The sequence below is a fragment of the Bombus pascuorum genome, chromosome 1 (assembly GCF_905332965.1).
Source record: "Bombus pascuorum chromosome 1, iyBomPasc1.1, whole genome shotgun sequence".
In the NCBI taxonomy this organism is placed as follows: domain Eukaryota; kingdom Metazoa; phylum Arthropoda; class Insecta; order Hymenoptera; family Apidae; genus Bombus; species Bombus pascuorum.
The window spans coordinates 15,056,311-15,072,773 of NC_083488.1; the positions used below are offsets into that span (position 1 = coordinate 15,056,311).

A 16,463-nucleotide genomic window follows, 5' to 3' on the forward strand; every position below is an offset into this window, starting at 1 on the left:
AAACTAAAGAAAATCCTAGCACACATCTACTACTCCATCTTAAAATCATATCTAACCAATAGACTATTCATGATTAAACACTTGGACGCTATAACCGCAACATTTCCAATAGAAGCTGGCCCAAGGCAGTGTCCTCAGACCTCTGCTGTTCACCATCTACACTGCCGATTTATCAACTTTAACAGAGATAACCACAGCGACATTTGCTGATGATACAGCTTTGTTAGCATCCCACTCAGACCCGATAATTGCCTCCTCAACTCTCCAGCGAGGTCTCGACTCTATGGAAAAGTGGTTCCACAAATGGCGCTTCAAAATAAATGAAAATAAATCCAGTCATATAATCTTCACGCTGCGAAAACCATTCTGCTCACAAGTGACCATAAATAATATTCCAATTGCAAACAAAGATTCAGTCAGATATCTGGACATGCGCACGTCAACAACATTTCGCTGCACAGTGACGAGCGACAACTCCAGCCGGAACAACTCCGCATCGGGAATCGCCGATTGCACATCTTAAGTATCACCTTCGTTAACGAAGTATCCTCATCAAGAAGCATAATCCATTGTTTGAGGAACGCAACCACGTAGTCTCCCGCCGTAGCTGGACAATCATCAGCGCAACAAATTCCAGCAACAACGAAATCTCGCAACCACAAGAATGCCGACTGCATCAAAAATCAACATCATACGACAAAAACGCGATAAATATCTCGGCACCATCCAGACCATACAGAAACGCGTCGACCAATATCAACAGGCTAACAAGAATGACGATTGTCTCTTGAAAACATATCAAGCCCAACTCGAGGAAGAGTGGAAACGGTTCCGACTCGCCCAAGAGGATTCAGAGGACCTCGGCGAAGCAGACTCCACGTTCGAAATAGACACGTTAGAAACATACATTTCCCTGGGAGCTCGATTAAAGAATCTGATACAGGGTAAGCGATCAGCAACCCCGTCGATACCTAAGGGCAGCAACACGTCTAACCATTTCCAGGGAAGTAAGAAATACTTAAATAGAAACAACAGTACCAATGATCATACCCCGCCGACAGAAGACATCGTATGGAATCGAACGTCGATCCCGTCGCATGACACTCGCAACGTCTCACCTACACGCGACCTGACGATAACCATGTTCAGCATCTCAATATTCTGATTCAACGCCACCAAATGCCTTGAATCAGACAACTCACGATCCTCTGGACCAGAAGAAAGAGAAAACTTCACCAGGTGACAAGCCGTCGCAGACATTGATCTCTCCGAATCCGTTACAAGAATGTGCGATGCCCTGTAACTGTAATTCATAACGTAGAGAGTAACAGGTTAAATCCCGTCAATGACACCGAGTTCAATCTAAAGTCGAAACCTATGGCAGACTCTCCGGAATCTACGATGATCGAAAGATCCAGGATCTTCCATGGATAATGGGACCCATAAGCTCAACACTTACTGAATTCACGGAATACCATATCAAATCAATCTCTAACCACAACCCACTCCCTGGAATTACCCTTACCTTCAATGACGACAGCACTCTGTCCAACGTCAACTCAAGTTACAATCACGGACGCCATGACGCCCAACCCCCTTTCACCACCCAAGATCATTAGCAAGAAAGCGCGAGACGGATGGGTCAGCGGAGGGAGCCCTTTTTTTTCTTTTTTTTTTCCGTGGAGGAAATCCGCACGGACACCCGCCGCTTCTAGGGGGAAGAGCGGCGTGGTAATGTCAGACTTCAACCGACCCAAACCTCCACGATGACCGTCTCTCTTGCAATCGAGGGGTGCCCGGGAACCGGTGAGGCGACACATTAGGCTCCCCCGCGCACAACAATCTGTCCGCAAATAGCGCGGTGTGCTGCCATGTCACGTCGCGTCCCCTCCCCGGGGGCCGTCCGGATCCCCAATCGGACTACTTGCTGGCCCCCGGGTCATCACTAATTTCAACCCCTATCGGAGGTCAGCCAATTGCGCCCTTGTCAGCCAATCCTCTCGGAATGGGAATCCCGCTCCCTCACCCGCTCGGCTGCCTCCTTCCGCAGCATAACTAGCTCGCAGAAGGAGGCTACGGCCTTCCTGCCCCTCTCGCTCGTCAGCGATTCTCGTCAAAAATCGTCGGCAGCGAGAGGTCGTATCCTATTTCTACGGTGAGAGAGTGGCGCGGCGCCGCCCACGCCGTACAATGTTCCAGCGTGTGCTGCGCCGAGTCCACACCTGCATCGCAGTAGTGGCAACGCGCGGTCACCTCTTTCCCGATTAGCGGGGGGAGCCCTGTTTGCCAATCAACCATAACCATCCTTCGCACCTCCGCAATGAATCTACCTAGGGACTTCACTTGCTGGGCCGACGTGTTCCACGACATTTCGTGGGCCGACATGTTCCATGATATTTCGTGGGCAGAGGTGTTCCATGACACTTCCTAGGCCGAGATGTTCATCGACACCTCCTGGGAGGTGTTCCACGACATTTCCAGAATCGATGCGTTCCACGACACGTCCTGGGTTGTGAACTCCAGCATTAATTTTATTGGCTACAACAAGGACCAACGACCATCCGCACTACGAGGTAGACGACGAGCCCTCAACGCAACAGATCTTCGACCGTATCATCAAATTCACCCTGGTGGCGACGGCATCATCCGGACGATCACAGCTTGTGCGGCAACGAGCATCTTGGATCGCGGTGACAAGCGGCTTGTCCCACTATCGAGCCAACTCAATCCAGTGGAATACAGACAATCAGCAATCAACAAAATGTTAGATGGGAAGTCCAACTAATTTTACCTTTTAGAACTTTGGATCGGTACCCTTTTAAAGAGTGGAGGATGTTATGTCCGGTGACTCTCTGCGGTCGAGGTGGCCATTAGCTGTGTACATATAATTAAGTGGGTCGTAATAAGTCTAAGGAACGGCTATAAAACGAGACTTCCTGATTTACCGTTAAGTCCGTCAATTGGCGTAAAACAGCTTCGACCCAGAAAGTTCCTTATGGTTATTACTTGATCAGGTAAAAAAAAAAAATAACCTGGGTTTTTCCAGGATTTCAGCCGCAAGCGATCAGTGGTGGGGCAATCACTATCGAACAAGAATTTTACTTTGCGAGAACGGGATTTCACTGGCTACCCTACTTCAGATCAGTCAACACCTCCTATTCAACTACTGATCAGTCAACATTTCTGGACTGGATCTGCGACATTACTACAGTCAACATCTCGGACTGGCTATACGACTACAGATCAATCAACATCTCAACATTTGTTCTACAACGACAGGACAGTCAACATATCTACTCGGACTTGCTCTCGCCTATAGATCAGTCAATATCTCTACACTGATTCTCTCGAGTTCCCTTTTGACTGCCGAAGAGTGCAGACGTGCCGGGTGGCCGGAGAGGTCTCTTCCTCGAAACCGGACGTGGAGAGAAAGTGCTCCCGAAAGTGCGAAAAACAGGGAAAACAAAAAAATGCAACGAGTGCCACCGCTCAGGATATCAAACAACAGCGAAACATACGCCATACACAAAAACATGGAAATCCAAGAATGTACAGAAACCGAAATGGATATCACTCGAATGAGCGACGATATAAACACCAACAACAACGAACTGACACAACAAGACGGAAGCTGGAAGGTCGTAACTCCCAGCAAAAGAAGAAAAATAACAACAAACGCAAACACTAGGAGAACTGCAGAAACAGAAAGGAAGCAATGGCTCCAGGAAATTCCTCTACAAAACCCCTTCAGCGCACTGCCACAAGAGAAAGAATCAGACACAACGGAAAAACCAACACACAACACGAAACCACCACCAATTTACATAGACGCGCAGGTAATAGACCCCCTCCTCGAACTGCTAAACAACACGGCAGGCAAAGAAAATTACAACATCAAACAACTAAAATTAGACCAAATAAAAGTGCAAACGAACACCCCAGATACCTATAGAAAAGTGGTAAAGCTACTAAAGGAAAAAAACGCCGGATACCACACCTACCAATTGAAATCGGATAAAAGCTACAAAGTAGTAATCAGAGGATTACACCCAAGAACAAACATAAGCAACATATGTGACGAACTAGCCAAAATCGGACACCAAGTAAGGGTAATAAACAACATAACAAAATTTGATACCAAACAACCACTACCACTGTTCCTAATAGAACTAGAACCGAATAAAAACAACAAGGAAATCTACGACATTAAACAAATCTTAAACACAATAATCACAGTTGAACCACCCAGACAAAAAAAAGACATACCTCAATGCATGCGGTGCCAACAATATGGGCACACAAAAAATTACTGCAACAGAAACCCGGTGTGCGTCAAATGCGCAGAAAAGCACCTGACAACTTACTGCCCATATACGGGAAAAATAAACGAGGTAAAGTGCTACAACTGCAACGGAAACCACCCAGCCAGCTTCAAAGGCTGCCCAGCCAGAAAAATACTCCAACGTAAATTGTTTCCGCCGCTTAGAAGCAGGACATATAACTACCATCACACACAACAAGACAGGGCAGAAGCTGAGACACCAATTAAAGTACAGTACGTAATGAACAACAACCACAACAATATCAACACCACTGGCAGTCGAAGCTACGCGCAAATAACCAAGGAAGTAACACCCGTAGCCAACCAAAACCACAACAACAACACCAACGACGCTACAGAAATAAAAGAACTATTAAAACAATCCATCAAAAGCACCGACATGTTAACAAGAACGATAAGCGAACTAAACGAAGCATTCAAACAGCAATCATTACAAATCACAGCTATGATACAACTGATAACAACCATGCTAAGCAAAAAGTAAAAACGGACATACTAAAAATAGCTGCCTGGAACTCTAACGGCCTACAACAAAGGGCCATTGAAACCAAAGCATTCCTATACCACAACAACATAGACATACTACTCGTATCAGAGACGCATTTCACAACAAAAAGCTACACAAAAATACCGCACTATACCATATACGATACCAAGCACCTCTCAGGAAAAGCACACGGAGGAACCGCAGTGATAATAAGAAACGACATTAAACACCACCTACACAGCCAAGTTAGTAAAGAACACATACAAGCAACTACCGTTACCGTACAAACTAGCAGCAACCGTCTACAGCTGTCAGCAGTATATGCACCACCGCGACACAAAATTACAACACAAATGTGGAAAGAATACTTCCAACAACTAGGCGACAAGTATATCGCAGCAGGAGACTACAACTCAAAGCACACAACATAGGGATCAAGAATCACTACACCTCGAGGCAGAACCCTGGAAAAACACATTAGGAAAAACTATCTCAATATATTATCCACAGGAAGACCGACATACTGGCCGACAGACCTGAGCAAAATCCCTGACCTACTCGACTTTGCAGTCACAAAGGGATTAAATGGAAATAAAATAAATATAGCATCCAGCCTCGAGCTTAGCTCCGACCATACACCCATAATAATAACATACAGAAACAAGCCAATACTCTACAATAACTCAGAGACACTATGCAACAAATCCACTAATTGGCAAACCTTCAAAGAAATAATTGAAAGCAAAATCAACTGCAACATCCCACTGAAAACGCCCCAACACATCGAACAAGCTGTAACAACACTTACAGAAACTATACAAGAAGCAACACGGGCAACCACAAAACCAGAAACTACCACTAGACAAACAAAACAAATCCCATCAGACATCCTCGAAAAAATTAGAGATAAAAGAAAAGCGAAAGCAAAATGGCAAAAACATAGAACAAAAGAAAACAAAAAACACCTAAACAAACTCGCAAAGGAAATAAAAAACAAAATAAATGAGCACAACAACAACGAATTCACAAAGTTCATAGAGTCACTATCTGCACACGAGAACTACAACTACTCACTATGGAAAGCCACAAAAAAAAATAAAGAAGGCAATAAAACCAGCACCAGCAATCAGAAAAGCAGACAACACATGGGCATGAAGCAACGAAGAGCAAGCCGAAGAATTTTCCAACCACCTATGCAACACATTTACACCACACAACATCAATAACAGCAACCACAATAACCATACGGACGACGATGCGATAGCTACTAGCACTGCAATCGACAAGCAATACACCATACCCAAAACAACAGCACAAGAAATTAGAAACATAATCGAAAAAGCAAAAAACAACAAAGCACCAGGAATCGATCTAATCAATGGCAAAATATTGAAAAACCTCCCTCCAAAAACGATACGACTAATCACTATAATATTCAATGCAATACTAAAAATATAATATTATCCTACATTATGGAAACAGGCACAAATCATAATGTTACCCAAACCAGGCAAAGACCCACATGAAGCAACATCTTACAGACCAATATCACTACTCCCCGTGCTCTCCAAAATACTAGAAAGAGTAATATACGCCCGACTAAAACCAATAATAGAGAAGGAAAAATTAATACCAGACCATCAATTTGGATTCAGAAAGAAACACTCCACCATAGAACAAATGCACAGGCTCGTCAACGAAATAATACACACAATAGAAAACAAACAATATTGTACAGCCCTATTCATAGACATAGAGAAAGCATTCGACAAAATAAACCACAAAAGCCTAATTCAAACAATCAAGAAACAATTCCCGGAAAAAATATACCAAATAATAAAATCATACATAAGCAACAGAACCTTCACAGTAAAAATCAAAGACGCACACTCCGAAGCCAAAGACAACAAAGCAGGTGTTACACAAGGGAGCGTCCTAGGACCCATACTATACACACTATACACGGCCAACATTCCAACAACTACCAATAGCAAAATACTGACATTCGCGGACGACACAGCCGTGCTAGTCAGGCACACTAACCCTGTAACAGCAGCCACAGTACTACAAGAACACATCACAAAAATAGAAAAGTGGCTACAAGACAAACAAATCAAAGCTAACCCTAACAAATGCAACCACATCACATTCACATTGAGAAAACAGATAACACCAAACATCTTCCTGAACGGCACGCAAATAACACAAACAAGGAAAGTCAAATACCTTGGACTTCACATAGATACACACTTCACATGGAAACAGCACATCAAATCGATAATAGACAAAATACAGATAGCAAGGAGACAAATGCACTGGTTAACAAGCCGAAAATCCAAACTAAGCACAGAAAACAAACTAAAAATATACAAAATAATCGTAAAACCAATCTGGACATACGGAATTCCACTATGGGGAACAGCAGCAATGAGCCATATAACCAAAATCGAAACAATGCAAGCCAAAATCCTTAGAACGATAGTAAACGCCCCATGGTACGTTAGAAACGAGGACATACGGAAAGACCTGGGAATAACAACGGTCAAGGAGGAGATTACCAGACTCGCAAAAAGATACAGAGAAAGAATAGAAACACACCCGAACCAGCTGGCAGCGGAAACGAACAACACAACAAACATCGCAAGAAGATTAAAAAGGAACACCCAATAGACCTCATAAAAGATATAACTTAGAAAACAGGAAGTTGTCACCCCGCTGGGGGTAGCCATCCACATGTTATTTAGCAATTAAGCTTGAAAAATTTACCGAATATCCAGCTGAACAAATTGTAAAGTACAGATTAAATAATAAAAAAAAACATGTTTATTATTTTCGTATGGGCAAAATGTTTCGGTCTGGCTCTTTTTTTTTATCGAGTAAGGGAAAATGCAATAGCATTTAATAACGGATACCCAAGACTGAACTATGTGAGACTCAGCCGACGGCGTTGCCATACCCACTAAAAACTCCTCCTCTCTCCGCTCCACTTCTGTGCAAGCATCAACCCCGGAACCGCCTTATAGCGTTACTTCAGGGTTGAGTTTAACTACGCACCACTCCCTCCTACTTCTTTTTTTTTTTATATTGTTTATTTTGGTTTTTACAATTTGTTCTGAAGAACATTTGGTAGAGTTCATAGAGTCATTACTTCCCGTCGGCCTCGTCAGTGAATAAACCTTTTTCAACTCCGAGGCACATGTCATCTCCAGTGCCTCATGTAAACAATCACCATATGCCTCCACGTCCCTCTTATTGTCTTCCAATAAATTATTATAATTAACGTCAAATACTAAAAGAAATTTCTTCATGTCCGTGTCCTTTGCTAAGTATTTAAAGTTCTCGGCATTACGCTTCGTCCTTGTAGTCCTAAAATTACGTAGAACGTAGGGGTAGTCTGATGCTGACGAGACTTTCGGCATCTTCCCACCGACATACCTACTCGCCCGTCCCTTGCTCACGCTAATTAAGTCAATGAAACTTGTTCCCCCGTTTCTAGAGAACGTGTAATCCATGCACGTCGTCCTGACTGGTACAATTCCATTTTTCATTATTATATCCAGGAGGCAAGTTTCCCTACGGTCATTCACCCTGCCTCCCCACGCGGTAGACTTTGAATTGAAGTCGTCGGCGATCATCATCGCTGGGTAACTCATCTTAGCTACACGTATCAATGTGTCCAGTTCGTTGACGTAGGAACTGAACTGTTCCGTGCTCACATTGGGGGAGCAATAACCCCCCAATGGAGAATACATCGCCCACATTCATACCGACGATGCCATCTTTAGTGACCAATGTAGTACCGCCAGCTTGCTTTCCCTTGAAGAGGTTCATCCATAGCGACATATCGCCCTTGTCATCATTGAACCGATATGTCTGCTGCCGATATGGCTCCATGATAAACACTATGTTAACTCTGACTTCGTAGGCATACTGGTACATTAATTCTTGTGCAAGTCTGTTCAAATTAATTATTGGTACCATTACGTTGCACGTACTATGTCATTTCTTCTTCTATCCTTCACAGCCGGGCATGCCAGGAATCCGGTGATATGCCTCAGATTTCTTCTATTTCCATTGGCGCAAATAGCGCACCTAGGCTCCTTGATGCACTGATTAATGATATGATCCTTATCACCACACCGCCTATACAGCTCTTTACCTGGTCTCAACGCCGTACACCTAGCAGCATTATGTCCCAACATGTGACATCTATAACATCCCACTATGTTGAAATTCCAGCCGTCGCTATTGTTAGCTATGTTTTAATTCTAATCGGCCTGTCTCTGGGTACGGTGCTTGCCGGCAGCACCACTACCACCTGCTGCGTTCCCCATGGCGTCATTCTTAAGGACTTCACCTGTATACATTGCTCCGCTTCAATGTCTAATCCCATTGCTATATCCTGGATTGGTTCTTCCCTTGTAGCTATCGGGTCTATATTTTTCATTTCAAGTGTTTCTCTGTTAGCCAGAGAAACTATCTTCGTACCCTGTCGCATAGCTTTCTTGAAGCTATCAGCGACTTCGTCCGCCGTTACTTTACTGGTGAGCTCAATCAGGACATGTCCGGCTCTGGTCTTCCTCACTGCTGTCGTCTCCTTAAGGGCGCTCTTCACCTCGGCCTCCCTGTAGGAGTCAATCCAATTGGTGCCCTGACCAACCTTAACGAGGATCGCCTCTCTCCTTCTTCTCGACGTCCTCTCTCTGGCTACTCTTACCTGAGTCCTGCCATTAAGCCCCTCTCTGCCCGTCGAGCTTTCTATTCGGCTTCGGACTTTCCTTCGTCCCTCGACGCGCGTCCATTCAAATTCCTCATCACCTCAACATAAACAACTTTCATCGTTTGCCGTCTAGTTCAAACGAACCCAGGCACTATAATACGATCGGCCGGTGTGCCTATTAGACGAGGTGGGCGAACTCTTTGAAAGAGTATTTACTGCCTGTCTGGGGGTCCACATGTCAGAGCGGGTGCCCGGTTGGCACAAAAGTTAGTACGGCTTTCGGCGCGGCCGCTCAACGGTGGATGCGGTAAATCGTGTGCGAGCCGTGTCGGGGGTTATGGTCTCTCGTGGCGAGGTGGCGTTGGCGGTCTCGTTGGACATTGTCAACGAGTTCAACACCTACTCTGTGCTATTTTTTCTTTAATTTTTCTTTATTAAACGTTCTTATTTGTTTTTACAAATCGATAATTGCATAAGAATCGGAGCCCAAGTGTTGCAATAATGGAGATATAGAAACAATTTTATTTCTTGAAACTGGAGATCTTAAATTGTACCTATCGTAGAAAAGGGCAATGCAAGTGAAAGAGAACGAGGGACTGAGAATTGAAGCGGTCGACAAATATTTAAAGACCCGCGATAAATTGAGATCTTTACCTCAAAACTCAAATTTTCTTATGTTTGATTTTTCATCAATAAAAATATATGACCTCATATGCAAGGCCGTCTCAACAAACACCATCGTATGTATTAAGGAAAAAGAATATGTGATTCCATGCGACGATGAAAAAATATTCACGCTAGTACAATTGACATGCCAAGTATTGAGGATTAATGTTAAATCTAAATGGTGTACGGAAAAATATTAAAATTATTTGCGTCTGATGCTATTACTTTCATCATTCCACTGATTCATTGTCGTTTCTCTAAAGGAGATATAATAAACAATTAATTTCTCTTTTTTAGGCAACATACAATTAGTTTCACTATTGCACGATTTCGTCATTTTCATACTTGTCTATTTCGGATAGAAAAGTAGACATGAGCTTTTTCGTAGAATCGTACATTATTGTACGATTGTATTATTCTCATACTTGTCTATATTGTATAGAAAACAATAAACATTTCCATAGAACAACGAAACGATTCTTGTAGCGTGGAACCATAGCGAGTATAACTCCTTTTCTGATTTAATTAAATAAATTCTTGTATCTGCTAGCGTGGAATCAAACAGGGCAGATTCTTAACTTTGAGCTTCAATGCATAGGTTCTTGTATATGCTAAACTGCAACCAAACTGAGCAAATCTTCAATTTTATAGGTTCTTGCACATGCTAGCTTTATTTAATCTCAGCACTTGACCGCATGGTGCAGCACTAATGCGGAAACAAGCAGAATCATAAGCGTGAGCACTCTCGTTTCTTCTTCTCTGTTAGTGCCATAACATTGATACACCATCTTTAATTTTAAAAAACGCGCTTTCTGTACTATAATAAAACCGTAAAAAGATTTGGTATTCATTTCACTGTAGTATTTTATTTACTTTGATTTTGGGATATTAAATCTTTCGGAGTATATGATATTGTTTAGTAGGTAATATCATCTCATATATTTTTATTATGGAAATGTGAAATTTCTGTGCTTTTTAAACGAAAAGAAGAGAAACTGATTCTACGTAGAAATAAATAAATTATAAAAAAGTGTTCAAAATGAATCAACGAGTCAAGAAATGTATTCGAACTTATGAAAGAAAAAAATTTAAAGAAGCTGTAGTTCCAGTACCAAAAATAGTTATTTCGTCTTTAGATAATATGAAGAGCAGAAATCGTGTTTTACTAAATGATGATTCAAATATAATTGAAGAGAAAGATGTTGATAATGATTCTCTATATAATGATCCTTTTGAGACAACATTTGATAGACTAATTAAAAATGCAAGGTACGAAATTTTATTATTGCTTTATTATATTACAATTATTAATAGAATTGTTTGTTTAATAGAATTCTACCACCTATGCCAAAGACACATAGTGATACAATACTACTAACTAGTTCAGATAGTAAATCTGAAATACACGATCACAAATCTTCATTGTATAAAACATTAAATTTTAACACAGAACCAGTTTCTAGAACAACACACAGAAAGATAAAAGTGCATATTACAAAGAAAACAATGTCTAAGAAAAATGTATCTGTGTTAAAAAATAATAGAGAATCTAAAGTAGGTTTGATATTATAAAGTATATCTACATAATATTGAATTTACATTAAAATTACATTATAAGTTAATATATACACATATTAAAAGTATTAGTAATAAATATCCATATATTATTGAATAGGTACAAGAAGACGTATCTCATAAAAAGTATAAATTGCGTAAAACGAGAAATAACAGTAAAGTGCCATTTAAATACTCATATATCAAACAATCTAAAAAAAATTATAATAAAAAATATTTTGTAAAAAACAACGAAGAAGCTTGTAATATACAAAGTGATAAATCTTGTAACAATGTGGAGATAAAACCATGTTTTATTAATTTAGACAGATCTGTTGTATCAAAATGGAATAGTAAGTTACATACAATAGAAAATAATTTACTAAAAGAAAATGATCAATTATTAGACCAACATTCAATTAGTGGAATCAGTGTTGATAATTTAAAACATGATGAAGCAAAAATAAAACATTGTACTATTAAACTAGAACAATTAGGAACAAATCCATATATAGCACCACTTGATATTAGAAAAAAATACGAAAATGTATTCAGTAGTACACCTAATGGTAGACCTATTAGATCAAATGCTCATTTAATATCTTTATCACCAATTCCAGTTAAATATTTTGAAAAGTTGAAGGATTCCACAATGTTGTCAAGCAATATCTCATTTAATGAAAATAATGAAATTTTATTAAAATCTAAACTAATAAGTGATGATTTGTATAAAGGAACAAATATAACAAAACAATGTAAAGATGAACATAAGTCATCTAGTTATTTAGCAAACACATCTAATTTTAGTAAGTATAATTTCGATCAATTTGAAAATATAGATAAAAAAGATATAGATTCATTGATTAAACTTAGTTATAGCAAGAATTGTGATCAGAAAGAATTTTTAACAAAAAGAGATTCAATTCAAAATGTTCCAAGAAATAGAATTGAAAAAAATAATATATCAAATAAATCAGTATTAACAGAAGAATTAATTTCAAATGTAAAAATAGACAAACATATCTTAAGATTCTCTAATGATGCAAATATGTCACGTTCTTTATTTGATAATACCAATGGAAGTATTCAAACTCCATTAGGCAATGATATTGGAGTGAATGATATAATAAAAATATCTATTAATAATTTAGTGATAAATGAAAAAAGTACTGTATTAAATAATGAGAGGCACTCTGATTTTGTTAAATTAAATAAAATATCTACTGCAAATATAAGTACTGATAAAAATTTAACATTCAATAAGTCACAGGAAGAATTACCTGCAATTTCAGTCCCGATTAAATTGACGAAATCAGATTCATCATCTGATGATAAAAACAATGATATAGCAAATGTAGATGGAAAAATTCTGTCAAGCAGAGACAGTGTATTAAGTATAAACCATTCTTCTGTAGACAGTAGTATAAAATGTGGTGAATCTCGTGCAGTTTTGAAGCAATTGCAAGATTCCATTAGAGTTACAAAAAGAAAAAAATATACTAAATGGGATCTTGATTTAGTTAGTATTAGAGAAGATTGTGATAATAGTACAGAACTGAAGAAAAAACAGATACATTTAGGAAAGACAAACACTGAAAGAGAAATGATATTATCACGAAAGGAATTATCAGTTTTAGAAAATATAACGGAGGAATGTACTAATAATGTTCATAGAGTAGTTGGAGAACCTGTTTATTTAAAACCAGGCAAATCTTGGATAAGATCTTTGTCAATTTTGCATAATTTGCAAACTGAATTTAATCTGGATAAATTATCTGTTGGCAAAGGTAAAAAATGGAGATATAGTGTTCAGGATATTTTAAATATGCAAACACAAGGTAATTATGCAATGATTAAAAAGACATTTTTTATACATTTTGTAACTAAAACTTTTTGATTTAATAGATTATACATTATATTGATTTTGTTATAATGTTAGCAGAGAAAATTTAATGTAATACATATGTGATCATGCAAACATTTGAATGTTGTGTCTTTATTTGACAAAACAAAATATTACTGTAAAATTCATTAACCTGAAATATTAATATTTTATGTTTTTTATGATATAATATACATGGTTTATTTCATATTTTATACTTTTTATATATTTTTTATTTTTTAAGTATCCATTACTTTAAAATAAGTTTTCATTCTAAAAATGCTTTTCTATTTAAAAAATGGATAAAATACACATTATTTTGTAAATATGTTGTAAATGGGTAGGTTTTAAAAGTGTAATATAAATAACAATTTTCTAAATATATATTATAGTGAAATTAATTTAATTTTTCATATATGCAGGAATTATACAAAGCTGCATAAAAAAGAATGATAGTAATACAAAATTACGAACAACTAATGAGGTAATTAATAAATCAAAATATGAATTGATTAATAACAAAGGTAAAACTTGTGATTCCACCAATCTCACACGTGTTTCAAAAAGGATATCAGTTCGTGTAGTTCCAATTCATAAAACAGTAAAATCTATTGAAGATGCATCATTTCTTGAAGTCTATGGTATTGTTCCTGTTAAGAGTCAGAGATTTACATTATTAAATAGTAAGTCATATCATTAAATTTAATTTTTAATAAAGTTTTTGTCATTATATTCATATATCTGCATACAGATCCTCAAAAATCTTCTATATGTAACATTCAAAATAATGACAGTGATATCCAAGTTACTAAAGAGCATGTAGTTTCAACAGCCAGAGAAGTTATTTTACAGAGATGTTTACAAAAAGATTATATACCATTTACAACATACTTTTCTGATTCGTAAGTATATGTATATATAATGAAATTGTTAGAGAATAGTAATATAATAATTTGTTTAGATACCTGAAACACTGTCGAAAAATTGGAGAAGGTGTATATGGTGAAGTTTTTCTTTATGAACAAGAAAATAAAAAATCTGTTATAAAGATTATTCCTATAGAAGGTAGTGATTGTGTTAATGGAGAACCACAAAAGAAATTTCATGAGATATTATCAGAAATTGTAATTGCAATGTAATTATAATTACAATTTGTTAGTTATAATGAATATTAAAATTAATTATGATACTAATCTTTTAATAAAAATAATTTTAGGGAATTACACAATTTAAGATTCAACACCAGGTACAATACTGATGGATTTGTAGAAGTAAAAGATATTAAATGTATAAAAGGAAAATATCCAGAAAGACTTATAGAATTGTGGAATATCTATGATGAAGAGAAACATTCTGATAATGATTGTCCATCAATGTTTAATGATGACCAATTATACATTGTTCTGGAACTTGGACATGGAGGTCAAGATTTAGAAGCGTTTGTATTTAATACTGCAGAAGAAGCTCATATTTTGTTTATACAGGTTGTTATTATAATGTACCTAATATTATAAGAATTTTAAGTATATTAACATTCATTTCTAAGTTTCATTGTCATATTCAATTATTGTGTTTTTTGCTTTATTTTTAAATATATATAACTAATCTCATATGATAATTAAAATAGCAAGTCAACTTACATTTAATTTTTCATCAACCTGAATAATTATATTTAATATTTTTGAATAGGCTGCATTAGCATTAGCAGTTGCAGAAAAGGCTATTGAATTTGAACACAGAGACTTACATTGGGGAAATATATTAATATCATCAGCAAATGAAGATTATGTACATTATAAGATTGGGCAAAAAAACATTGAACTAATTAGTAAAGGTGTGAAGGTATACACAGAAGACCATTTTCAATTTTAGCTAATTGTGAGATTTCTCTTTTTAAATTAAATCGAAAAACATATTGAATTTCTGGTTTTAGGTGTCTATTATAGATTTCACCCTTTCAAGAGTCAAGTATCAAGGATGTAGTGTATTTAATGACCTCGCATCAGATCCTACACTATTTACAGCTCAGGGCGAATATCAATTTGAAATATATCGTTTGATGAGGGATAAAGTTAAGTAAGTTTTTAAGTATATTAATTTCCATATATTAATTTTTATTATTCACTTATTGAATTGCGTATTTATTGTTTGCGCTTTATTTTAGGAACAATTGGCAAGCATTTGAACCCTATACAAATATTTTATGGCTGCATTATACTTTAGATAAAATGATCACAGCAGTTAGATATAAAAAGAAAAACTTAAAAATTCATAAAAATGGTATAACAAAACTTAAAGAACTAGAAAACGAAATTTTGACATATAAAAGTGCCTTTGACTTTGTAACAAATTGTGATAAAATTGTTAATTTATTACGTATTAATTCGAAATCCGAAGTAACTTCTGTATAACAAAGAAAAATATAGAAGTTGCAAAATGTAAAATATGAGTAGCAATATAAATTTTTTAATATTTGTATGTTAATAATATTGTATTAAATGTATATTTTTATTGTTTTTATATATTTGTAACATGTCCTTCAAAGAATAAATCTTTATTGCAGTATTTAAATATTCTTTACATATAATTTAATTTCAAATTAAAAAATATATTTGTTTATAAAAAGATACAATGTACTTTTTAAATCATTTGTTCTATATAAATTAAATTTTTATTACAAATAATGATTTTATACTTTTTATAAAAATTTATTGCAATTACTTCTCATTTGAATGTTAAATGTTTAGTTTTATATGTGTTTATATGTTTGTTACGTGTTTAGCTTAGATGTATATCATTAATTACATAATTT

General features: G+C 36.9%; 1 protein-coding gene across 2 annotated transcripts; it reads left to right on the top strand.

Annotated features, from left to right (window-relative positions):
• The first annotated feature begins 10,795 nt into the window (after nt 1–10,795).
• On the top strand, nt 10,796–16,222 carry LOC132905941 (uncharacterized). Of its 2 annotated transcripts, XM_060957696.1 has the most exons (10): nt 10,799–11,484; nt 11,547–11,769; nt 11,891–13,607; nt 14,074–14,334; nt 14,403–14,553; nt 14,613–14,786; nt 14,868–15,135; nt 15,341–15,493; nt 15,585–15,727; nt 15,816–16,222. In XM_060957696.1, the coding sequence occupies exons 1-10, from the start codon at nt 11,255–11,257 to the stop codon at nt 16,060–16,062; spliced, it is 3,567 nt and encodes a 1,188-aa protein (XP_060813679.1). In that variant the 5' UTR covers nt 10,799–11,254; the 3' UTR covers nt 16,063–16,222. The 2 variants fall into 2 exon arrangements, with proteins under 2 accessions (XP_060813689.1, XP_060813679.1); XM_060957706.1 differs by lacking the exon at nt 15,816–16,222 and having other exon boundaries at nt 10,796–11,484; nt 15,341–15,485; nt 15,585–15,658.
• The last annotated feature ends 241 nt before the right edge of the window (nt 16,223–16,463 follow it).